The sequence below is a fragment of the Mycteria americana genome, chromosome 3, assembly GCF_035582795.1.
Source record: "Mycteria americana isolate JAX WOST 10 ecotype Jacksonville Zoo and Gardens chromosome 3, USCA_MyAme_1.0, whole genome shotgun sequence".
NCBI lineage: Eukaryota > Metazoa > Chordata > Aves > Ciconiiformes > Ciconiidae > Mycteria > Mycteria americana.
This window is the reverse complement of record NC_134367.1, coordinates 111849436-111874160: the sequence shown is the minus strand read 5'-3', so window position 1 is coordinate 111874160 and position 24725 is coordinate 111849436. Positions and strand designations below refer to the sequence as shown.

Below are 24725 nucleotides of genomic sequence, written 5' to 3'. Positions count from 1 at the left end.
TTTGCAGTGTTTTCTACACAAGCAAAAACATTATGCTACAACAGCTGAGTGAGCAGATAAATTATTTGCAAAGTTCTCACTACAATGATAACGACCTGTAAAAAAAGTCAGCTAAAGAAGCCAGAGAAGTAGAAACAGGTAGCAGATGCCAGGCAAAGTGATCTTTGTGAGAGGAAAGAAGCAAAAAGGGTATCAACTCAAGGCACCAGCACCTAAGCATAACATGCTGTATGAGAGTCAACATTTCCTAAAGATAAGATGATCTGGTGTTTCTAAGCCAAGACTCACTGGATTGCTAACCCAGTGGAGAACTTGGAAGACTCACCCTGCAGCACCCTGCCAGATCAGCTTTTAGAGGACCTAAGGCTATTCAAAACATTGTCATGAAGTTTTAAACTGAATGAAAAATGCAAAAGCTACCAATAAAACCTACTGTAAATTCAACAGCCTGATTTCACTTCTCTGTCCCTTCTCCACTACTTTCAGCTTTTTCACTATTCCAGGTCCTCCTAGTCTCACTGCCAGAAGAGTACAGACTGCTGCCTGCCCAAGTACAACCTGGGTTCAAGCTATTTACAAAACCACCCAGCACACAGCACTGATCTGGCACACACTAACTGATTCTTGTACCAAAGCAATGCAAAGGCCAAGCACTCTTAACTTCATGGTATCCTCTGCACTTCAGTTTATCTAGTAGCAGTTGGAAAGGAAACAGAAAAAAGGTTACTTCAGGTAAAAGTCCCCAAATTCAAAGGGGTTTTTTTCCCCTGAAAAGATGAACAAGTGAGGCAAACCATGGGTAAGAACTAATCTGGGTGTTCTCTGATCAGACATGAGAGACGCTGACAGACTTCCCACTAATGCTAAGTGTAGACAATTATTGATGCAATGTCTCATTAAGTCAACATCTCTGCAGCCGCTAGTTTATCCCCATCTTAACTTACTGTAACTCTTGAATATACCCTGCCAAAAATAACACTCTTTGAGATGAGTAACCAAAGAAATCTTTGTGGAGAAACCAGTAAATTGACAGTGTTTCTTCACCTTTTATAATAGTCTGTCAACACTAAGCAAGACAAGTGGCAAATTACTCAAAAGCCTTCAAAAGTTTTAATTTTCATTAGAGATACATATATAAATATAAAAACTTGATATTTTAAGATCACTAAACAAGATTATGATGAGTATTATGAATACTTATTACAATTACCTCCAAGTGTCTGTTCAGATGTCCACCATTTCTTACAGCTAATACATTTTAAGTCATAAGGAGTACCTCCTCCAGATGGATACCCAAAATTAAATAAGAAACCCAGAGCAAGGCAATACGTACTTGTGTCATTAAAAGGTACTTTTTCATTGATTATGCATAGAGATTCTTCCAGTCTACTGCCCAAAGCTGCTTGAAGATTCTTTAACTGTTGCTGGCTAAATAACAAAAAGACAAATGAAAAACCACACACACACACTGTAAACCTTTAAAAATTAATCTGTATCACCAACACCATAGCTCACCAGAAGCATCCCTTGAGTGTACACGTATCTGTCTCTTTCTAGAAGTTAGATAGAAATAAGACAGTAGGAATCATTTTTCTTCCTTTATGTCACATTTAATATATGACATTATATTTTAATCCCTAACAAATGCAGGAAAGATGCAATAAATTGTTGTAAATCCTAAGTTATTGAGAAGCTCAACTTACTTCAGAGTTAATCTTTACGTTATTTTCCAATTCTGCAATTATTGTATAAGCTATATGAAGAATATGAAGGTATTCCTTTCTACTGGAATTTGAATGGGAATTCAAAAGGGCCTTTAAATTAGTTATTATATATTTGATGAGGTATTCCAATATGCAAGTAGTGAGTTGTCAATAATTCAGTTTAATTATGTCACATCACTATTAGAAATACCCCACAAGCTTTTCAAAGCCCCGTATTTAAATACTGCTATGATACAGCCCATTCCCACAAGGCTTGGCAATTACGTTTCTGATGCATTCTCAAGTGATTTTTCGCTAGATCTGCTTCACTTGCATTTGATTGTGTACATAGATGTGAACCTAAGTTATTAAGATTACTAGTATCATTAGTACAGATTCTTGAGATGAACAGTAGCATATTCCAGGATTACATACATATGTCAGAGATTACTGCACATTGACTGAGACCAAATTCCACACCTTACCCAACTTAGGCCCCCAAATCCTTCACTGTTTTCCTTCCCATTTGACATCTAGAACTCCTGCACATATAGTGGAAGGTGGAGGGAAGATGTCAAAGTGACAGTTTTGTCCTTTTTTACAAAAACATTTGATACACAGAAATTTATGAGGACTAAGAATCCAAAAATAGACAAGCAAGATATGAAGAAACTGGCCAATAAGTAGCTCATGCACATTAACAAACATTTTTCTTGAAGAGCAGCTCCAAAATTGCATAGAAACTGTACAGGATGAACCGCAGTAGCATTAGGCATGATAGAAAAAACTCAAAGACGAACTGCAAAAGTACAAATGTTTCCTTTTTGTACTATAAAGGAATGGCAAACAAGTACTTTGATATGTTTTGTTTTACATTCTGCCCTTTAATTTTCAAGGCACGCAGGCTGTCAAGTCTCATATCCCCTGGCTTTTCTGAATAAAGCATGGACAGAGGCAAGTGGATCCCTTCCCCTGAAAGAGTGGGGAAAACAGAAGAGCACTACTCTAAGACATCTTCTGTCATGTGTTCATTAGCTACTGATTTCAGTGTTTAAAAGAACCGTCAGGCTTTATTATTGTTAAAAAGCCTCCCTTCTTAAATGGTAGGGACAATTTCTTACAATGACATTAATTACGCAGTCATCATAGAACATGACAGACGAGCTCTGAACTGAATAGTAGCAGATTAAGACTACACTGTTTTTCAAACACCACAAAAAAAGCAAAGAGCAGCAAAACACAGCTTTCATCCTCTTTTGCAAGTCATTCTTAGTGAAACCCTGACCTGTATTAGAGGAGAGTTATTGGAATTCAAGTATCTTCGCATCTATCAAAATAATTAAAATACATACTTCAAGGTTACCATTTGAAAGAAGGAACTCTTCATCTGATCATTCACTATGCATTTTATCCATTACATTAAAGTTCTACACTGCACATGTATCTTTAAAAAATGCACCTTAATAATGAACTTCAGAGAAGTGCACTGTAATTTGATTTGGCCCACAGTCCTCAACCTCTTCCCTTTTTCTACAACTTGTCTTCAAGACAATGAAGGTATTCCAAAACTAATACAATCCTTCAACAAAAACTTTAAAATGTTCTAGCTGAGTGTGTTATACCTGAAGCAAAAGCAATTGTTCAAGGACCTTTTGGGGTGGAGAGGGATTTTTGAAACTCTTTTCAGTTGGTTGTCTCAGCATACTTTACCCAAGCTTTGTTTTTAGAAGCGGTTTGTAAAAACTCACATATCTGTTTCATACAAGTTCAGTAGTTTCTTTACTTTTTATCATATTCCATTACAAATAAATTCTTCGAGCTTTCATCAACTTCACAGCTACTTAAAATAGCTTGGTAACCCAACTACTCTTAGTGATAGTTGAATCTATGGAATTGATTGTCTAGTTACATATTCAGCAGAAGGAAAGGGGGTCTGACCTGCACAGTCTTGATGTTAATGTGCTGTTGCCCAGTATTTGAGTTTTATCAGTCGTTCCCCCCCCCCTTTTTTTAAGGTATTAAGGTAAAAATAATCCAGTTAATATTTTACAGCAGTTATTTTTTAAAATCAATTTTTCATTATATTAAATAAAAACACTTACCATTCTTCGGTTCGAAGCCTACAGTCCTTAGCTTCTCTTTCTAGGGTCTGAGACTTGATCTTTATGCAAGAAGATAATCTCACAATGTAAGTACTGACACAGCAAGATGTTTCATTTCAAAACTTTTCAAACTTTCAAGTAAGAGAAATGCCTTACTTCTAATTTGGCTTTATCATTCTGCAGCTTTTCTATGGTATCCGTGTATTTCCTCGTTAAACTGTCCACCACAGCTTGATGCTGGGCAGCATCAGTTTCCAAAACCTCAAGTCTAGTTCTCAGCTCCGCTTCTAAACGTTTGTGTTGCTCATCTGCTTCAAAGAACTAAAAGAGGAAAAGCAGAGCTCATATGAAAGCTTCATTTTACTATGGAATCTAGTCCTATGAGTTACACCAATTTAATTAGCCAGTCCAGATTAATAACAAGTACTAGTTCTCAAAGAAATAGAAATTTTATGATGATGTTTACAGAGAAAAGATTCAGGAACAAAGTACTTCGTGTTTAATAAAGTTTTGTAGTACCAACCATTCCTTAAATATATTGCCCATTAATAGCAGACACCTGAAAAATAACTTGAGCCGTAAGGTTTTTCTCAAGTTTTCTAAACCAAAGTGAAATGCATTCCATTTCGGTGAAGTAATTCCTGACTTAATTATGGCAACTTGCAGAAAATATTTTAAGCTGTAAGGCAATTCTGAAACAGTTAGTGAACTAAAAAGAACTTTTCACCCAGTACCAACTATATGGCTATTTTCAGTAGAGTAGCTAAGTGTCACCAAAAGTTAAAAATCTAAATGAGAAAACATGAATTATGTGAGTTATTCCACATACTGTCTTAAGAATCTGAAGTCAAAATACTTTCTCATTGCCCAACGAACATCTTTATGAACAAGGTATCCAATCTAATCTACTATTTTGCATACAACTAAGCTTCTAAACCCACTAGTTTTCAGATGGCATTTTATTTTCTCTTTGTTCATGTGACCAGTTTTCTGAACTAAAAAGAAAGGCTAAAAAAGTTTAACTCACGAGTATATGTAGTCGTTCATTCTCTTCTATCTTCTTCTGAAGATCTTCATTGAAGACACTTTTCTGCTCTTGACTCAACTGAGATGACGATTCTGCACTTTTCTAAAAGAAAGAAACTGCATTCATTATCTCCAAGTCTCTGGGGATATCCCAAAGCCCATTCCCAAGTGTATGAAAACTTCCCATCACTAATTTCAATAGAGGCACGAGTATATATCTTTCTTACATCAACTAATATCAAAAGGTATGCATATTGCACACAGCATGAGCCTAAAAGCAGTACTTTTTCCTTCACACTGTTGTTACTGTATAGTGGTAGAATGCTAACTCGATACGGACTCAGGAAAGCCTCTACTCAGGCATCACATTCACACACACGTGAAATGCTTGTATGGGCAGATGCCCATTTGACATCATTTGAATCTTGCATGATTCCACGCAGTCAGTAGTATGAAACCCTACGCACACACGCTTATTTGGTTTGGTAGCTGTGTGTAAGGCACATCTGCCCCTACCAAGCATCCAGGTGTAAGCTGGTCTGGTCTCAGCAGAAACCAGCAATAATCACTGAAACTGCACTATCCCACGGCAGGCTGTAGCATAGGGTGGCCCTGGAAAATACAGGGTCTTCGCTGCCCACCAACTACCCTGAGAATACAGACATCTCTCTGCCAACTGTTTCCTCATTTTTCACCCATTTTGTCCAAAAGACTCAGAGACCATCAGTGAATCCCACACTGCTTCTCTGCTCTACCACACTGCTGGACAAAGGTAGTACCATCACCAAACAAAAGGGAGACTGTTTACGTTTAAACTTAACACTGAACTTCAAGTGCTTGGGACAGCTAGGACAGCTAAGCCACCTCTGCATTTGATGTCAGCCTATGAACTACAGCACCTGATATATGGTCATATGTTCTCCTCCTCCTAAAAGAATTGCAGTCTGACACATATCATCTATCCGAATCTTAATCTAAATAGTTTTAGACGTGATTTACATGGTCTCCCTCTGAAGTAAGGGTGACATAGAATTTAGTGGGGATGTGTTCAACACAATGTACATACTCAGTGAGGCCCTATAGGTAAAACTAAAGGGAACATATTTAGAAGGTAGTACAAACACTTCTTAAAAAAAAGAAATACAGAACTGTGTGTCCTGACAGCTGAACAGGAAAGAAAGTCAGTGGCAATGGTTTGTAAAGCTACTCAAGCCAGACTGAGGTCCTTCAAAATTTGGAAACCTGTCTAATGAAGCGATAAGTTACATAACACGAAATAAAAGAACAGGAAGGTCAAACTGCACTTTGAAGAACAATCTACTACGGTGCATGAATAACATAAGTCAGAGGTATTATGCTTGTCAAGGAACTGGATAGCAAAAAAATTAACAAGAATTTAGGGAAAAAGTAAGGAAGATGATCATATTACTAATCAGTTGAATGATTTCTTTGATGTTACTCTTGATAGCTACAGCATTTTGGGAGCTAACCAAAAAGAAAAGATGACAGTAATTAAGAGGGGTTTCCTCATAAGAGGAAGGTAGCAAAGGATGCTTGAGAATTATTTGAGTCCAGACACATGACCTCTGGAATTCTGATGTAACCTACAGACAACATGGCTGATCTTGGACAAAACATGGCATAACCAGGTTTAATCAGCAAGCATTTTGGCAAAGAAAGATCGCAGTACTGACATTATTCTGTCATTTTGAAATAACATAAGGAATACTAGCTACAAATTTAGATTTCAAAGCATTTGACGAGATTCATGTAAGAGCCGAATAGAAAAGCTACAATCATAGACCGAAGAGTTAACCATCAACATCAAAATTACAAAGCAAGGAGGTGGAGATAGGAAGTGAGGGCTGATAAGTTTTCTTCATAGCAGTAGATTAATCACAGAGCTCCAAGATCTTTCCCAGCTGTTTGAACACTTAATAAACATCTAGAAAGGGAGACAGCAATTCACTATCAGTTAGCTGATGCACTAGAAAGAAAAGTACAGAACTACTTAGCATATATTATATGTATCAATACCTGTTTTGTGGGTATTTTCACTAACATCAGTTAATAACACAAGCTCTGACAAAAACATTCAGCCCAACCCTTGACAAAACAACTACTGCTAGAAATCAGGATAAGCCATTGACAGGTGATGAGCAGACATCTGCTAAGCAAGTTTTTTTTGCCTTTAGCACATACCTTGTTCTTCTTACCCCTAGCTTCACTTAATGCAAGTTCATCTTGAAGTAACTCCACGCGCTTGGCAAGTTGCTGATTTCGAAAGGTCAAGCTGTCCATTTCTTGTTGCACTTTTCTCAGTGATTGATCCTTCATCTTCAGTTGCTCCTGAATGAGCAAAAAGTTTTAAAATTAAAAACTTTCACACTTACTTTCACACATGCTTTCAATAAGAAGTATCACGTTAAAATAAAGAACATACTAAAAATTGCTTTCTTCACTATTTGAACACTGAAGAGGCAAAAAGTATTGCTTTTAAACTAAAAAACAGATTTCACTTCCTTGAGCTGCCCACAGATCACACTCAAGTGTGATTACCTTCATTCTATAAGGTAATCATCAAGAAGCAACTTTCCACTTTTACAAAGTCAGCACCTACAGAGAACAATGAAGACTAGTTGGCAGAACAGAAATTCTTTTAGTAAATCAAGTTCCTTCTTTATTCTTTTAATCACAATGAGTAAAAAGTATTCCCACTTACCCTTCCCATTTACCTATTTTGTCACAGCTTAATACATCTGACAAGCAGTTTTTGGAGATTACCTTCAGAGAAGCAGAGTTTGCTTGCTCATCTACAACCCCTTTTTTCAGCACTTGGTTCTGAGCTCGAAGCTGAAAAATAAGAGATGCAAATAACTATGCAAGACAAAGGAATAAAAGCCATTCATTAGAATGTGCACAAAGCATCATATTCTCTCATAAGAGCACCAGATGTGCATGCTTTTTAAAGTATTCTGTTCAGTTAGATAGTAGTGGTTATCAGGTTGAAAAAAGCATCCAATTCATATCCTGAATTGCCAAGAAGCAAGAGGTTACTTTACCATCTGAATATTTTGGTCAAATAGAACCTAATTCTTACTCAATAAATAACTTGAAAGACTAGTTAAATATAGTTAAGGTTTGAAGAACAGTGAACAAATATGGAAAAGTTGCAACTCCTTCCTTGACTAATCAAGTTCTTGCTCATATTCAGTACTATTTCCCTTTCGGTCCTCTTCTCCCTAAAACTGTTCATGACTGGTTCTGGAACATAAGCAGGGCTCACAATAAAGTCAAAATCTGCATCAATGCAAGAAGAGCTTAGCTATAGTCTAATGCAAAAATACTTATTACCAGTAGCAGCAGACGATCCAGAGAGAACAGCTTGACAAACTTCAGGAAAATGCATAAAAAGCATAGAAGAAAAAGCCCTCTAAGACTTACTCTGTAGTTCACAAATTTGAGCTAAAAATCACTGTGGTAAAAAGTGATACTCAAGAAATCTATTTCCCAGTCACTTCACAGAGTACCTCTACCCTGCAGCAATGAGGATACCGACAGTTCCATCTTCCCATTCCTTGATAATTGCTTGAATCCTGGTTTCTTCAATGGCAGTTTGTATTCATTTGACATGTTTGAGTCCAGCTGTTGCAGATATAAATTAAAAGGGTTTGTATAGTGTTTGGGAATACCTCTGGCAGATGCATAAAAGGCAAGATTCAATGTAAAACAGCAATGGCTAATCTTTTCAGTCTGATGACTGAATATATTTGAAAGGTCAAAAGTCAGTTGACATTGCTAAGCACAGGCTTTTGCCCTGCAGTATTCCCACTGTGCTGCTCAGGCATCACAAAGGCAAGAGAACAAACTTGCAAGAGCACCACAGAAAGACTTCCAAGCACAGGGTTTCCCTAGCAAGAAAAAGCAGTGCAGTAGTTTCCTACGCCTTTTTCCTGCCACAGCTACTAATGCAGGAACATGCCAGGTGCAGTGAATGAACTAGCTCAACTGTGCTGCATTGACGTACCCAAGCTGAAGAGTGATCCACCAAAGGCTGTCACAAGTTGAAAGAGCCTTCTGACTACTACTTCCATCAGGGTTGTGAGAGAGAGCCAGAAGCTGCAACTTGCGGGGAAGAAGTGGCTCTGAAAACACACATCCTTCTTCTGGACTGCTCTGTGAACTCTCAGGGAAAGCAATCCTTTGGCAGGTACTTCTCTTGGCACTCCTTGAGTCTATCAAGCTCTTGTCTACCTCTCTCCTTGGCTTCCACAACACAATTAAGTGAACAGGCAAATAGCTTCCCAGGGCTACTCTCCGCTTCCACCTGCCCACAGTAAACAGCCAGTTGAACAAGCAATCATTTGCACAAAGAGGAGAGTTATCTGCAAAGGGAATCCCACAATGCGCTGGAGTTGTTGCACAAGAAGTGGGATAAGACCAAAAAATAGTTCCCACAAAGAACCAATGAAACATCTCAGGCTGAAAGTTGCAAGATGAAGTTCAAAGAAAGATTCTTGGACACCATGATACTAAAAGAAAGAGGATCCAGCAGCTGGAACTTTCAGAAGCTATAGTCAAAAGTCGACATTTCAAAGTTTCATTCAGGAATCAAGCAGCAAAGTCCCTCAATTACTTTATCCTGAGCCATTTTTAATCTCCAAGGTACAGCAGAGCTGCTGTAGAAAGCAACAAGAAATATTAACTCTGTGACCTACAAAGCCCCAAAGTGAATTAAGTTTTCTTAGAATGATTTTGTGGAAGTATTAAAAACAAAAATGTATCTGTGAACAATTTAGATTCTGTACAGATTTTTTTCATAGCAATTCCAAGGAGAATAGTATTTAGAGACACATTGTTCTGTAATCTAGGGAAAGGTGTCAAATACAGTCAAGTGCCTTATGCCAAACACTCTGATGCTGCGCTATCCAAAACCAAAGTGTTGGCTTTCTTTCCCAAGGCTGCTGAAGAACTATGCCATTCAAGACCAACGGTCTCCTCTTCCTTTTAGTGAAGAAACAAGAATGAAGAGTTCTGTATTAAGCAAGGCTCCACCATCTAAGAACTCATCTCAAGCAGCTTGGAAAGGAAAGGCATTCTCCGCTATGGGCCAGAAGTCTTTGCAAATACTCTGTTAAGCAGCACCAGAAATGGGAAGCAAAGTCACCTAAGGCAGCTGCAGAATGGGAACAGACATGAGGCAAGCGTGGGATCAAGTGTCCTTACTTCCAAGACACTGCAAGACCACTGCAAGCACTACTAACATCACTGAACTCCCACATCCACCACTCAAAGCAAACTCAGAGTCTACAGGTAAGATACAAGACCAAGACCTCACCAAACATTCACACCCAAAAAGATAACTAAGCCTCATGCCTGACTGGGAAGTGGAGAAGTAAGGGAAAGCACTGCTAGTTTCACTGCCCTGGCATATAGCTGAACCCATTGTTTGTCCTACTGGATGCTTTGCAGGCAAGGCCACTTTGCTCCTCACACCGGCTTGCCCAGCCAGCCCTCGGCAACACTGTACTGCCTCGGCACCTGCAAACTCGCACCTCCCCTGCCTGCCCAAGTTCGCCTTCACCTCATCCGCAGGAAGAGGCAACCCTTGGGCCCCAAACGCTTCACGCTGCCACAAAAATCAGCGTTTCAGTCCTGACCAGCCCCCCACTCCGGCTGGGCACAGCGCCGAAGGCAGCCAAGCTCAGGGCCCCGCCGCCCCACGGCGGCACCGGGGCAGAGCAGCCGGCTCCCCCGGGCACGGCAGGGCGGGCTCAGCGAAGGCACAGGCAGCCCCGCGGGCCGAGCGGGGAAGGCCCCCTCCCTCAGAGAGGCGCCCGTTAAGCGCGTAACGGCCGGCAGCCCGCGCGCAGTGAGCGCCTGGAGTGGGGGCGGCACCGGCAGGGGGGCGGCGGCCGCCGCTCGCGGAGCACCGGGGACAGGCTTTGGCGCCTGATACCTTGGAGTACTCCTGAGCCAGCTTCTGGTACTTCCCCTGCAGCTCCGCGGCGGCCGCCATCCCCCCGCCGCCGGCTCGGCTCGGCGCTAACACAGCCGCCGGCCCCGCACGCCCGCGAAGGGAAGACGCACTTCCGGGTTCAGGCGGCGGGAGCGCGGTGATGTCACCACGCCGCGGGGAGGCAGGGCGGAGCTTAAGTCGCCGGCGCCACCATCTTGACGCAACTTCCAAGATGGCGGCACGGAGGAGGGCGGGGCCGCAAGGGAGGGGGGCGCCCCGGGCCACGTGACGCCAGTGAGGAGGTCACGGCCGCCTCTGTTGCCACAGTAACAGCCGCCGGGCCCTGCGCGGCCTCGAGGCTACGGGGCCCCACCCCGCCCAAAAAGCATCGGCCGCGCGCGGGAGCAGCGCCCGCCCGGGCGGGGCAGGGAGGCCGCGGCGGCGGGCGCTGGGCGCTGGGCGCTGGCGGGGGCGGGGGCGAGGGCGAGGGCGAGGGCGAGGGCGAGGGCGAGGGCGAGGGCGAGGGCGAGGGGTCCTGTCGGCGGATCGCGACGCGGGAAGCGGCGGGCGGTGCCCCGCGCCGTCCCCTGCCTGGGCAGCGTGCCGGGGCGGTCCCGCGGCTCCCCGCCCGAGGCAGGGCTGTCGCTAGGGGGAGCCCGGGGCCCGGGCCTGCGGCAGCGGGGCGCGCAGCGGCGGCGGGGGGCGGTCACCGCGGCCCGCAGAGGCCCCGTCGGGCCCGCCGCCGGTGTTTGAGGGCGGTTGCTGGAGGGCCTGCTCCTCAGGCGGCGGCCGGCGGAGCCTGAGCTTGGGGTGTGTTGCCGGGGTAGCGGGTCAGGCGCGGGGCCTGGTACCTGCCTGCCAGGGCAGGAGCCTGCAGCAGAGCGTCGTGCGTTACTCCTGCGGAGTGCACTGCAGCTGTTGCCTGACGTAATACACGTAATACCCACAGAAACCGAGGCAAATACATTTTTTGCAGATCCACAGGTGAAGAAATGAAACAAAAGGCCGTTAAGTCATTTCTCATGGTTCGCAACGAGTGAGTGGCAGGGATGGGATTAGTCGGTGCCAGCACTCAGCTCTTCCCGCTGCGTTCAAGCTTCAGTGCCATTATATCCTAATGAAGGGGAACACGGGTAAATCGTGTGTTACTGCAGTGCCGTCAGTTTGCTCCCAAGCTGCAGAAACTCGTAATTTCACAGTCTCGGGGGTAATTTTGAGTATCTGCACCCTCTGGTGCCCGGGGGGGACCCTTCTCTGCTGCCTCCAGCCTGTAGATCCCTTTGTTTCAGAGCCACCTTTCAGCTTCTCCACCATTGAACCATCCTCCTTTAGAGATTGATTAGACTGTGCTAATTATCTCCTATTTTATTTCTTATCCTCAGATTTGCCAGACATTTAAATGTGTATATACCATCAGCACTCTTTAAGCAGAATCCGAAGGTATCGTAATAGGTGTATTTGGTCCTGCCAGATATCCAGCCAATGCAGGATTTTGTCTCTGAAAATGCCTGGAAACAGATGTGTAAGGAAAAGGATAATAAGGCAAAAATGTGATGATAGGCTGAGTATCTGGTGATTTGCAGGTTAAGGGCTTCCTGGTCTACGATAGAGATGTAACAGCAAATTATTATTTTTGTTCAGTTTCCATGGTATCATTTTTTTCCACTTGATTTCAGCGTGGTGTCTTCATAGCCCTTCCTCAGTAGTGGGTAGTGGTGGAGATGCTAAATCATCATTTTCTTTTCTCTTTGTTTCCCTTAAGTAGGAGTAGATAGTAGGTGCCTGTAATGGAAGCTAATCCTTTTCCTTAGTCTTGAGGCTTTGATCGTGTGTGCTATTCTTCTGCTTATCACAGTAGTGGAGTTGGCAAGCACTAAATATGATAGGTGGCCAGATTAATAAATATGTTTCTATCTCCCCAGGAAGTCTTAATGTTGGAGGGCATGTTGCTGATCTGTATTGCCAAGAACAGAGACTGCACATTTTTAGGAAGTCTAAAAGGGGAAAAAAGCAAAACACATTGTCAGTATTCATCCAAATGATCTTGCTGCTGTTCTGCATGACCAGAAGAGCTTAAATAGCAATACTGGAATAAGAAATAAGGAAGCTCTAGTTTTTAACATTAGAGCCATGATAGACTGCTCCTTCCGCTCCATTTTGTATTCCCTACAGAAGTTCTTAACGAAGTAAATGGAGTTTGCAATTGCCATTCAGCACACCAGGGTTAACAGCAACATACCTTGCATGGTATGTCCTCACATGTCCGTGCAGTAAATTTTATACTGGGAAATTATTAAAAACCTTTACAATTTATTCTAAGCCTGTATTTTTAGGTTTGCGTTTTCTAGGGTATGTCTTTCATGAAATGTTAGATTGAAATGCTTTGAACATACTTTGCAAAATACAATACTCCTGGTTTGTGCTGTGTTCAAAGATGCTTTTGTGATAAAATTTTCCCCTTGTATCTGGTGCAGTGAATGCAGGTTTCACAGCTGAAAGCTGGGAAAGGGAGCTGAGGGAATTACAGTGCCTAGTTGTAGCAGAATGAATTGCTTTCCCACTGACAACAACGGTGTTTCTGACTGGGCAGCTAGCATTCAGGGTGGAGGAACACAGAATTTATTTGCGTGCATCCATCCAGAATGGCAAGATCCAAATGGACATTATATAGGGCATTTATCATAGGAGGCAATGCCAGTTTCTTAAAGCACAAGTGGATGGAGTGAATCAAAAGATGTGTGCTTTTACTGCGTAAAGGCTGTAAGGCTGAGAGCTGACTGCAGGATTTCTGGGCTCATCAGAACAGCTCTATTTCAGTGTATTTTAAGCATCAGGCCAGCCTCTTGTATTTGAAAGTGGTCCTGTCTCTTGCCCAGTTTCTCATGGATCCTGGAGTCCCTATAAAGCTAGGAACATGTAATGTTGTAGTTTATCACCATTCCACGGTGGTACTTGGCGAACAGCTTGAGTCAAAGTTCCGCAAACATACAGGTAACGAAAGTTATGTGGCTTGTTTGGTGTTTTTTTTTTTTTAACTTTCTCGTAGGAAATTCTCAGATTCATCGTTTTGATTTGTCATTGCAGCTGCAGCGCTACTTCCCCTACTTCTCAGCTGTGAAAAAATGTCTTTCTTGTGCTGTTTCCTCGCAAGCACTTTCTTAATACTCATCTCTCCCTAGAGAGCAAGGTTGTCCAGCCGCTGCACCTGAGAGGCGCACAATGCGTGTTGCTGCAGCGTGGTGTCGTAATGCTTCCTTGTCAGTGACTCAGTGTGTAATTGCAAAGGACTGATCCTGTCGTCAGAAGTTCAGAGCAAGAGAGGTCAAGTGAGCGGAATGCCAAGCAGTGTGGGGTAGTTGCCACAGGACCCCCGAAATACTACCTTCTGCAAATCCACCCACGTGAATATAAGTACACGTTACGGCAGCAGAACTTAATGCAAGCTAAAACATGACATGCTGAGCAAAGAAATCCCTTACAAGGGTCGTAGCATTTTTGCTTCTCTTGTTGGCTTTCATGGGGGAGAATGGAGAGCAAAGGATATACACTGGAACACAGCCTGTCCTTTTCTTATTCCTGTGCTCAGCAGCTAGTATAATGGGTGTTGAGTTTTAGATGCTGTCTCAAGACAAATAATTTATTTAAGAATTACAGAGATAGTTTCAATATGTTCAATTTTCAAGCTTGTTTATCCTGCCTTCCCTGCTCGAACAGTGCCTTCCCCTCTGTCCGATTAGTCAGAACTTGTACTCATACACCCTGTGAATAGGTGCAGGTAGAGAAATAAACAAAGAATATATTTTGACTCATCCAGGATGTTTTCTGTGCTTTGGGAAAATAAACTTCATTGTCATCACTTAAATGCTTACAAGTATTCACAACAAAAGGGTTTCTAAGCTCTGGAAAAAAATTCAAAAATGATTGGAAGGGAGCCATCCTCAGTCATCAGACTCTCACAAGCAATGCATAAACCACATCCTCGGAAGCTGCAAACACCCTAAACTGGTGTTTTGTTTCTGTTATCTTAGCAACGGCAAGTATGAACAGCAGGATATGCACTCACGATATGCGCTCGTTATTTCTCATGGTGACTCTGTAACAAACTGTTTGTTATATATAACCTTTCACCTCTTTCAAAATCTGATTGTTCTGATAAAATTAAAAAAAGCCAAGTACTAAAAAAAAAAAAAGTATGTGCATGTACAGATATGCACTTCACAGAACAGTTTCTTGTAATTATTTGTAGTTTTCATTATCATAATTTCAGTGTTTCCATAGCATTTAAAAATAGAAATGAAAACAAGTCTCTCTGTCTCTTGCGTCCCTTCCCAGCCCATAGGATAAATAGCTTGAGTCATCTATAGGGTGTGTGCATGGCCAGGGGAGCGGTGCCTTTGTGTAAAAAGAAATTGCTGAGAACAAGAAGGTGGAAAAACTGAGCGGGCAGCTGCCTGTGATAATTCAGAGTTGACTTTGCAGCTCACGTTCCACTCGGGTACAACACATACCAGCCCTTGGTGCAACAGCAGCAACTTCTGTGTCTTCACAGCAAATCCTTACTGATATTCACTCCATAAACCAGCAGAACTTAGTAACAGCTGAAAAAGTTTATGTTTCTTCCATTCTTTTGAATGCGGAATTCCCCCTCTTCCAGGAAAATGAAACCTCTTCCCTACCTCTGCCATCTTTTGTTGAAGGGCTACACGTCTTCTACAGCCTCGTTTCCTGCTTTTCTTCTCTTCACGCTTGCAGGGGCCATAGCTGAGAAACATTGGCCCAGCTAAGACTGCCTGCACTCAGATTCTAGTGTCTTGCACATTTGCTAGAGAAAGAAAAATAAAAGCAATGTACATTAAATCCTGAGAGTCAAATTGTCCGATTTCATAGAGAAAGATAAAAGACTGAATTGAGAAGGAGCGTTACGAGATTGTACAGTGAGAAGTGGATGCTCTTTCACGTATACCAGTTGTGGACGCAGACTGCAAGTCTTTGAAAGGAGTCCCGACTCGCCCATGCGAGTAACACCAACAAACCAGGAGCTGTTACCTGCAGCAAAGATGGCACGGGTTTCTCTTAATTTTCTCAAATCTCCAGAGACAGACCGAGGAGCAGAGAAAGGAGAGAGAGAGATCTGGCAGACTTACCAGTAGTTTAGGAAACATCTTAATCAGAACTATTCCTGTTCATAAGCAATTTTATTTTTTATTTTTAAAAAGATTGTGGCACCTCCAGAAATAATTTGGACTTCTGGAATGAGCTAAGGCCAGGTCTTTGGTGTGTAAAGACTGTCGTGGAAAAAGAAGAGGGATGGAGGAGATGTGGGGCAGGGCTCCTCACCGACCGAGCACGGGGAGAAGGCACGACATGCCCTGCGGAAGGAGAAAGTGATAAGCAAGTATTTGTACGTTGCAAGCCCGGCGATGGGAAACGTGAACTCGAAGCAGTGGAAGGGGGGACGCCCTGGGAGGATTGAAAGGCAGCAGGGGAGTATTATGGTCAAATTGACTGCTGGAAAAAGTGCTTTGGTGGAGACAGGTTTGTCTTTGTGGATTAGTATGAACTGGAAAGGAGAAAGAGCATGAGGAGCAAAGCAGTGTCAGTTTTGAATCCTAACAATGGGAGGAGGAAGAATCTTAGGGGGATTACGAGGCTGAGATGGACTATATTTATATTTTTTAAAATATGAATGGTCCAATTTTTTTTTTTTTAGTTTTATTACATTTATGGATTTTTTTTGTGCAGTTCTCAGTGATTTTGCTTTTTTTTTTGTGTGTGTGTGGTTATGATACTGACCAGTAAAAGCAGCGTTATTTCAGCTGAGTGAAATATCACATACCTTTAAGAAGCTAGCAGTGAACTTGAGTGCACTTACAGGGACATGTGTAGTAATTAATCAAGGAATGACACAGTTGGTCAGAAATATTTTCTTTTTTTTTTTTGTAAAATATGGGAGTAAGCTTCCAGGCCTCTATACTTTAGAAAGAAATAAAATGTAGAAAACTATTTATAAAAAAAACCCCCAACTCTGTAGAACTTCTTCATGATCTGTAAATATTCTATGTAATGATTTAAAAGAGTTAAAGTTTTCCAGTATTAAAAACCCTTAAATTTCAAAATGACAGCAGTTTATTGGACTGGTTTTAGATAAGAAGACAAGCTTCTTAACCTAGATGAAATTCAGCTAGAAGTAAGCGGACACATAATATTACTAAAAGTTGTAGCTTAATTGTTATTGCCAGCTACCCATCCATAAGCATTCATTCATTTGAAAACCAGCATTCCTTAGAGAGAAAGTAGGTGCAAGCCACTTGCGCGAGCCAGCGAAGAAAGGAAGATTCACAGAATGACAATGCACTATTTTCCACCTCTAATTGCATCCCATATTTCTTTGTATAGATCAGCACTAAAATGAAATTTGGTATCAAGATCTACCTGGGGTGCTTATGCTTCTCCTCGTTATGAGCCACTATATATGGTAAATAAAACAGCAATGCTACCGGAAACAGGGTATTTGTGAAGTCGGACACCAACAAGTAAGGATTAACAACCACATCGGAAATAATGAGCCTTGACAGATCTAGGGTTAAAAAATTTAAAATTAGATCCTGCTGAAAGCCGAATCTTGTCGCTAAGCAACGGCTGCATGGGATGCTGCTGTCACTCAGCGGATGCTTCTCTGGGGAGTTAACATTATGCTCACAGAAAATGGGTTATGATTGGGTCAAGGTGACATCATGCAGCACGGCGGCATCATTTTTTTAAGGTAGCATGCAACACGGTCACATTCGAGTTAATACGCGGATTTGTGTAGCCACTCGGAGATTTAAGGAGACCTCTCTTTTCTTTTGAAACGGCTCGGCTCTGCCTACACCTTACCTGCCCCGCGGAAGGGCTCGCAGAGCCTGCGCCAAACAGCAGGTCATTTCAGCCAGCACACCGTAGTCACGCTCAACAGGTGGATTCTTAATCTTTTCAAATTACTCGGAGCCAAAAGAAAAGCAAAATGCCTGTAATTTGTGGAGGTCTGACTGTGTATTCAGAGCATGGGAACCTCCACCAGCAGTTTGGAAAACACGCAAAAAGCTAATGAGAGAGAATAAAATGTACCCTTACTGAAAATAACTAAAAATTTAGTTTGCTGAGCTAATTTTAGCATTTAAAACAACTGGGAACCTACTGGATCTTAGTAAGAAACCAAGGTACCAAGTTAATTAAATCAAAAAAAGCCTTTAAGGCACAAAATCTATTTTTAAAAGCGATGCTGCATAAAGGTTGATACAGGCACCTACAGAGATTTTTCTGAACACCTGCCTGCCAACTGCAAAGCACCTAGGCACGTCAGTGCTTCTGAGGTTGGTCCGATAGGGACCAACCTGCATCTCCAGGCATGAAAATACCCAAGTGCTTAACTGCTACCAGCGTCTTTGGAACGGATACAGAAATTAGGTATTCAGTCCAATCTAGTATGCTGCCCATTAGGGCTTGGAAAGTCAAGATACTATGGAAATGGAGATTATGGCAACCAGCATAAAAGCAACACTCAGGTAGACATACCTAGTTTTAAGAAACTGGATGTCCTTTTCTGAACGCTGCAAGAGCAGACAAGTGCTTGGTTGAGGGTAGTCACTTCGATGACTCAAATGAAGCGTGACAATGGCAAATGTAGCATCTCCTACTAAGCCATGAGGCAAAGACTCCTTTGATCCGTCCCCACTATTTTAAACAAAAAAACCTAACCCTGTAGGTAACTGCAAAAGGAGCTGAACGGCAACGTGCATTGATGAAATATCTTGTCCTCCTTCCTTTATTTGGACAGGCTGTGCCAAAAGGGAGTTCCTGGTGAGCAGAGGAAGGTTACCAGGAGAGATCACGAAGAGTCAGGATCAGGACAGATCTTATTAAATCAAGTTCCAGGTCACGAACTACCAACTCTTTCTGCTGACTGGGACCTCACCGTTTGGCAGTGACGGGAAAAGAACAAAGACATGGACATACTAGTTGATAACGGGATTAGTCAACGGTATGTGACCATGGGAAAGGCCATGACAAGCCAAGGACGTGCCAGGCAAGAGTGGTGCTGCAAAGCCAGGGAAGGCATTAAGGCCAGGTTACAAAAAGCACCAGCGTTCTACAAGAGCATGTGTAGCTCTTCTCGTGCACATGCCAGCAGGCTGAATTCAAACTGGAATTGATGTACAGAAAAGTGGTTAAGAGGAATGAAGATCATGTCTTCCAAACGGAAACCGAGTAATCTTGGTTTGTTTACTAAGTCAAGAGCCTAAGGAGGGAAATGATTGCTTTTGTACTGATGCAATAGGAAAACAAACACTCTGATGTTTAACGAAGAGCTGTTTAAACTAACACTGGCAGAGGGTAGTTAATAATCTTAACATTAGCTGTCAGTAGTTTGTAACTGTAAGAGGAGGCAGCTTTCAGGAGAGCCTTCAGGAAGAAAAGGGAGAACAAGCAACCCAGCTGATCTGAAGACAGAATTCGAGCAGAGGCAATATTGCTTTACCGTCTCAGGTGCAAGAACAGCTCTTGCAGGTAAAAACAGGGAAGAGAGTTTCCATGTCCAAATATGCTGGGAAAGTTCACAGAACATTGCTGGACTAATACTCATATGTGATTATCTCTAAGCAAGCCAGATCGTATATTTACTCAGACTGCTCAAACTAAGAACACTTACAGGTATGTGGAAGCTCAAGATTTGTGAAAGTACAACCATATTCTGTGTCAAATTTAGACAGCCATTTTTGCAAAATAAATCTGATCTATTAAGTATTTCCTCAACAAATGTCCTTAAAATACAGCTGGTATAAGTGGGTAATTGCTTCAGGTAATGGTTTATTTCAAGAGTTGTGGCTCCATACAGAGGGTAATTTCCAGCAAAGGCGTAACAGAAGAAAACACTCTTGGGAAATTTAGCAACGAACTTAAGGCTCTCTTAGCACAATATAGTGAATAACAATTAGAAAGCTATCATTAACATATGATACATAGCTGTGATTTTGTCCAAACTAATTAGAGCAGTTGTTCTCTTATCAGTATATTAAGATGAACACTAAATCAAAAGATATTAATAGCGCATATATATTCTGTAATTTGTGATTTAAATATTATTTGATACGGTGATGAAGGCAAGTCTTTGTTAAAATCTACCGTATCACTTCAAGTATTGCAAAAGAAACTGTATCTCCATCAGATCCGACAGAGGAAACTTAACTCGGTGATACTGGTCGGGTAACAAAAATAAAAATAGAAGAGATGGACCAATGTCTGCTTTGAAGAGAGATAAGCATCATGTCCTATCTTGTTTCCCTCCTCTGGTACTTCTGCCTCTCGGGCACTGGAAGGGCGCAGGCGTGTGCGTGCACTCGAGGGGAAAGCTGGCCCGGGCACAGCAAGCCGAGGCAAGTGGGAAGTGGGATGGGGAGTGTTTCATCCCTGCTAATGAAGAGCGGGGTGTGCCCACCTGTGTGCTTTCCATAAGGCCTTATGTATAAAGACCCAACAGATGCTGTAAATCTTATCTAAAGAAAAGTAAATACTGAAAAAATACCAAACAAGACCTATGCAGCTTTATCCAGGGACACATTTTTTAAATTACCTGTCCTGTACTACGCTGTTGATCTTTGAGTGTCATACAAGCAACTTAGCCGCAGCAGTACGGATACAGAACTGTAAATAATCACAGATGTTTCATCAGAAAAAGATTCAAGTTATTTCTGTTTAAACAAATGCTTTGCACAGGAAGGCAGAAGGTATGCAGTAGTATTTTCAGCAATTTCCAAGATGTCAAAACCCACCTCGACTTCAGGTTAAAGGGTGAAATCTTGGCCTTAATAAGGTGCTCTTCCAATATCACAGGCCAGCTATGGATGAACCTGACTGTAAGCAAATCCTGCTATGGATCGATAGGGTTCTGATATTGTACAGATGACTTCCACATGCACGCAAGTGTCTTAACCAAGCCGAGACGTGCAATGAGTTAAACATTTGGCTTTTTAGGCTAGCCCAGTCTTGTGGAAGAGATTTAAATGGCAAGGCAGGGGACTTGGAGCACCATCTGAGACCAGGGTCTGTAGATAAAGAGAGAACACAGCGCTTTCCGTTTGCAATGCTGTTTATTTTAGAAAAGCCCCTTTGATCATCTGAATGAAAAATGTGGGCAGAAAAAGTCACAAATGTTATAAAACAAAGTTTATTCTGCAATATTTTGTCATAATGAATTGCATCTCTTTGGTAAAAATAAACTTTATAAACATTTTAATTAACAGAGATTAGCATACAAAAAACTAAACTTCTGTAAATCGTCTTTAAAACGGGTAAAGGACTAAAGTGGAGGAAAAAGGGTTAGAATTGGTCACCTACTGGCAAAATTATTCTAAATAAACCCAAGGACATTGCTTATGCTACATTAGAAACAAGCTAACGGGAACGGTTTAAAAACAACTCTGGTTCATTTGATCAGAAAGCATTCTTACAATTCACTTTTAAATAAATAATAGTTACAATGAATTGGCAATTATAAAATGTTTCATATCACTATATGGCAGTAACATAATACTTTTAATTATGCACTTTTTAGTTTGAAGAAATGTACATTTATAAAACAGACTTGATAATGGCACTGGCAGTTAGGTGTGAAGAATGTGCTTTAAGATATAATGGCAGGTGCAACATTTAAAATATTCTACCTTTTCTTTTCAATAAATATTTTGACTACACCATTATTAATGTGTATGAGTGTACTTTGCCTTAACCAAAGCTTGTACTTACTTTTCAGGCTGATGGAAAGTTGCAAACCATACAACTTCCATTTTACAGTCGGATTTTAAAACATTTGATGTGGCTTTTGCAAAAGCAGTAATTTAATATTGGAATCTGAAAGGCCAGTACAGGTTCATACGGTGTTCACATCAGATTTATCCTGAACAGAGCAGCCTCCCTTGTACACGAGTCTCATACGCTTCTTCACTATATTTAAAGAATTGAATGTGGTTCATTAATACTTTTCTTGCCAAAATATATCCGAGTCAACCACTGGCATGAACATTTTACATATGTCACTAAAAAAAAAACCCCAAAACCCGGCAATCAAAATAACTTTTAATGATACTCCATTTATACTATATACACCAGTTTCTCTAATTGAGGTGGCAGACAAACCCAAACCCAATGCTAGGTACGTAAGTGAAAGGAGGGCGGCTGTTCTCCCACTACCAAGAGGGGTGCTCCGCAACTGAGCTGGCGGCCTTTGCCTGCCAAAACGTGCGGGCAGAGGCGTGGGACGACGTGGTGGAACAGGTCAGGGGCACAGATCGGCTGCCTTCTCCTTCGCAAAGGGGAGAGAGAAGATGGCAAAGTGCAGAGAGCGTGGCCGCGCTTCCCCAATTCCAGTTCCCCCAGGCTGAAAGCTGTAAGGATGGATGCAGCTTTCACCATTAACTTCTGATTAGTATGATTTTACTGCTCCTCGCATATGGTAATTAAATGCATTGTTAGCATCCCAACCCCATCCCTTCAGAAACGCTGAAGTCGTTACCACCAACTTCAGGGTTAACAGCGGCACAGCCACACTCCTAGTAAGTATTAACCTTCTCAAATTTTATCCGAAGCAAAAAAATAATTCTGAACCGAACCAAACCACGGAGCCAACTATGACCGCAGTTTCCAGAATACTTGGACCTTGATCCGGCTTTCACTGGAAGCTACAGAAAAGCTGCAACCACCTTCAGCGGGAGCCAGGCAGCACCCCTCTTCAACAGTGTGCAACTGAAATCATGGCACCGAGCAAAATCCCAGACTGCTAACAATATTTCTGTGTAGCTGAATCCTCGTTTTTGCACTGACACAAACTCTGCCCTTTGCGGTTTTCCATCTAAGGTACGAAAGCAACCCGTGAGCAAAAAGCAGTTCCACCAAGCATTCACATCTCCACATCCCAAAATCCTAAGAACCACTGTGTTGGTACTTAATTTTTCCTTTAAATAGCGAGTTTTACCCCTACTGTCCATTGGTAACACATCAGATATCAGATCTAATTGGCTAATGCACCACTTGTGATATCCAGAAGACATATACATCTGCACACATGTTGCCCTGTTACGGGTGTAGGCTAATGGGTGTTCACACAAAGCAGGAATGCAGCAGAGTATTTTTCTTCCCTTTCAAGAAACAAAACAAATCATGCTGAAAACTGAAATAATTGGAAAAAGAAAAAAAAAAAAAACAAACTTTTTTCCCTAGTGTTTGTGCTTTAAAAAAAAAATAACGTTGGCTTTAAATTCCAAAACACAAAGAACCTCAAATATTTCAGGCTTGATCCAACAGCCATTGAGTCAGCGGGAGCACCACCGTTGTCTTCAAGAGGCACTGGAACAGGCCCTCAGAGCAACAGACCTTCAGCAGCATGGCTGTGTTCGTATTTAAAGTAGACAGTTTATGGCAGTATTCATGAAGAGACTGACAAATAAGAAAAAAAAAAAAAAACAAAAACAAAAAAAACCCACACTGATCGAAGAAAGGCCTCCAAATAGCCAGAAAAATAGCCCATTAGGGAAAGGTTAACTTTTGGCTCAATCCAGCACTGTTTTCAACAACCAAAACAGTGGACATTGGTTTCCTAGGTGGCTCTGCTCCTAATTTTCAACCAGCTTGCCCAACACCTGCTGGAAGCAATAGCTTCACATGTTAGCGAGAACATTTATGGCACATCGTGCTGCCTTTCAAAAACAGGAAAGATGACCTTTGATAGTTGTATACGATTCTGCAACATACTTAAGGCATCCTTATACTTACAGTACTGTTAAAACCCACTCCAACAGAACTGCTTACCCATTTTTTAACAGAAAACTTAAAAAAAAAAAGCCATCATCTACAAGCAGATGTAAGCAATCAGCACTGATTTAACAAAAAAAAAAAAAAAGGGGGGGGGGAAGTTCGCCATAGCACTAAAACATTTTTGGCCGAAGGATGTCTGGGGACCATAAAGAGATTCCTTTATTGCAAAAATGAATTGTGAAGGAATTTCTTCCCGAAACAGAGGTCCTCCTGAGCTACAATGCACATCCAAAGGCTACGGGCTAGCCTTGCCCATTAGATGCCCCGCATGCAGCAGGAGGCTGATAGGACTCACACAGCACAAGGCACAGTGATCTGGGAAACAAAAGGTACAGACAGCCCATGGGACAAAAAACAACGAGCGTTGGGGAGAAGGGGCAAAAACCCCAAAAGCAATTCAGGGTTCACTGATCCAAAAGGAAGCTATTCTATTTTGTCTCGGATGAGGGGGTAAGATGTTCCCTTTTCAGCAGCCATTCACCACCTCGCCAACTAAAGCCTCCACTTCATCCATGTTGTCACCACCATCAACTGTTGGGTTCTTTTTTCCCCCCACATCGGTATAGGGGAGCAGAAGGGTAGATGTTGCAGGACTACGCAGCTACTACGTATTCAACAGTGGTGGTAACAGGAGGACAACATCACACTTGGCAAGTGGCAGCTTTCACTGTTGGCTACATCCAAGGTGTGCGTATGCATGCGTGCATCTGCGTGAAAAGGACACCCCACCCTCCCCCCAAAAAAAAGACAATTTGTCTTAAGATGAAAAAAAAAAACCAAACCCACCCCTGTTTTCCTTCAGGAATCTGACCTGCACACAGCAGATTTGGGGGAAGGAGGAAAAAAAAGAAAACTGCGGGTGGTACCCACCTCAGCTACCCCTTATCCCCACTCTCCCAGGGGATACTTAGCATCTTGCTGAAAGCAGCTCCTGGAGTGCTGCAGGTTTTCAGCTGCTGTGTCAGATGGGCTGAAAACTGCAGCCACTCGGAGCTGCTTCACCAGCGTTTCCACCGGGACCTGTCTCAGAAGAGCGAAGAGAGGACGGGTGGGAGGAGGCAACCGAGGCCAGGACCCTTTTTTTCCCCC

The 24725-nt window shown here is 42.1% G+C and overlaps 1 protein-coding gene and 1 long non-coding RNA gene across 7 annotated transcripts in view; one reads left to right on the top strand and one right to left on the bottom strand.

Annotated features, from left to right (window-relative positions):
- The window catches only part of PPP1R21 (protein phosphatase 1 regulatory subunit 21), a 34324-nt gene extending 23389 nt beyond the window's left edge, over nucleotides 1–10935 (bottom strand). Inside the window, exons 1-8 of one of the 3 annotated variants that reach the window (XM_075496592.1) lie at nucleotides 10791–10935; nucleotides 8362–8476; nucleotides 7616–7684; nucleotides 7034–7180; nucleotides 4833–4934; nucleotides 3962–4126; nucleotides 3806–3864; nucleotides 1334–1428 (exon numbers count right to left, since the gene is read on the bottom strand). In XM_075496592.1, the coding sequence (XP_075352707.1) occupies nucleotides 1334–1428; nucleotides 3806–3864; nucleotides 3962–4126; nucleotides 4833–4934; nucleotides 7034–7180; nucleotides 7616–7684; nucleotides 8362–8406 (682 nt within the window). In that variant the 5' untranslated portion in view covers nucleotides 8407–8476; nucleotides 10791–10935. Of the gene's footprint in view, nucleotides 1–1333; nucleotides 1429–3805; nucleotides 3865–3961; nucleotides 4127–4832; nucleotides 4935–7033; nucleotides 7181–7615; nucleotides 7685–8275; nucleotides 8299–8361; nucleotides 8477–10790 lie in introns of those variants that run through there. The other 2 variants (XM_075496591.1, XM_075496593.1) reach the window with 2 other exon arrangements.
- Nucleotides 10936–11335: 400 nt separating this feature from the next.
- On the top strand, nucleotides 11336–16806 carry LOC142407286 (uncharacterized). 4 transcript variants are annotated; one of them, XR_012774880.1, is made up of 3 exons: nucleotides 11336–11923; nucleotides 13970–14116; nucleotides 16007–16806. It is a non-coding gene; the product is annotated as an uncharacterized LOC142407286 (long non-coding RNA). The 4 variants fall into 4 exon arrangements; XR_012774879.1 differs by lacking the exon at nucleotides 13970–14116 and adding an exon at nucleotides 12713–13781; XR_012774877.1 differs by lacking the exon at nucleotides 13970–14116.
- The last annotated feature ends 7919 nt before the right edge of the window (nucleotides 16807–24725 follow it).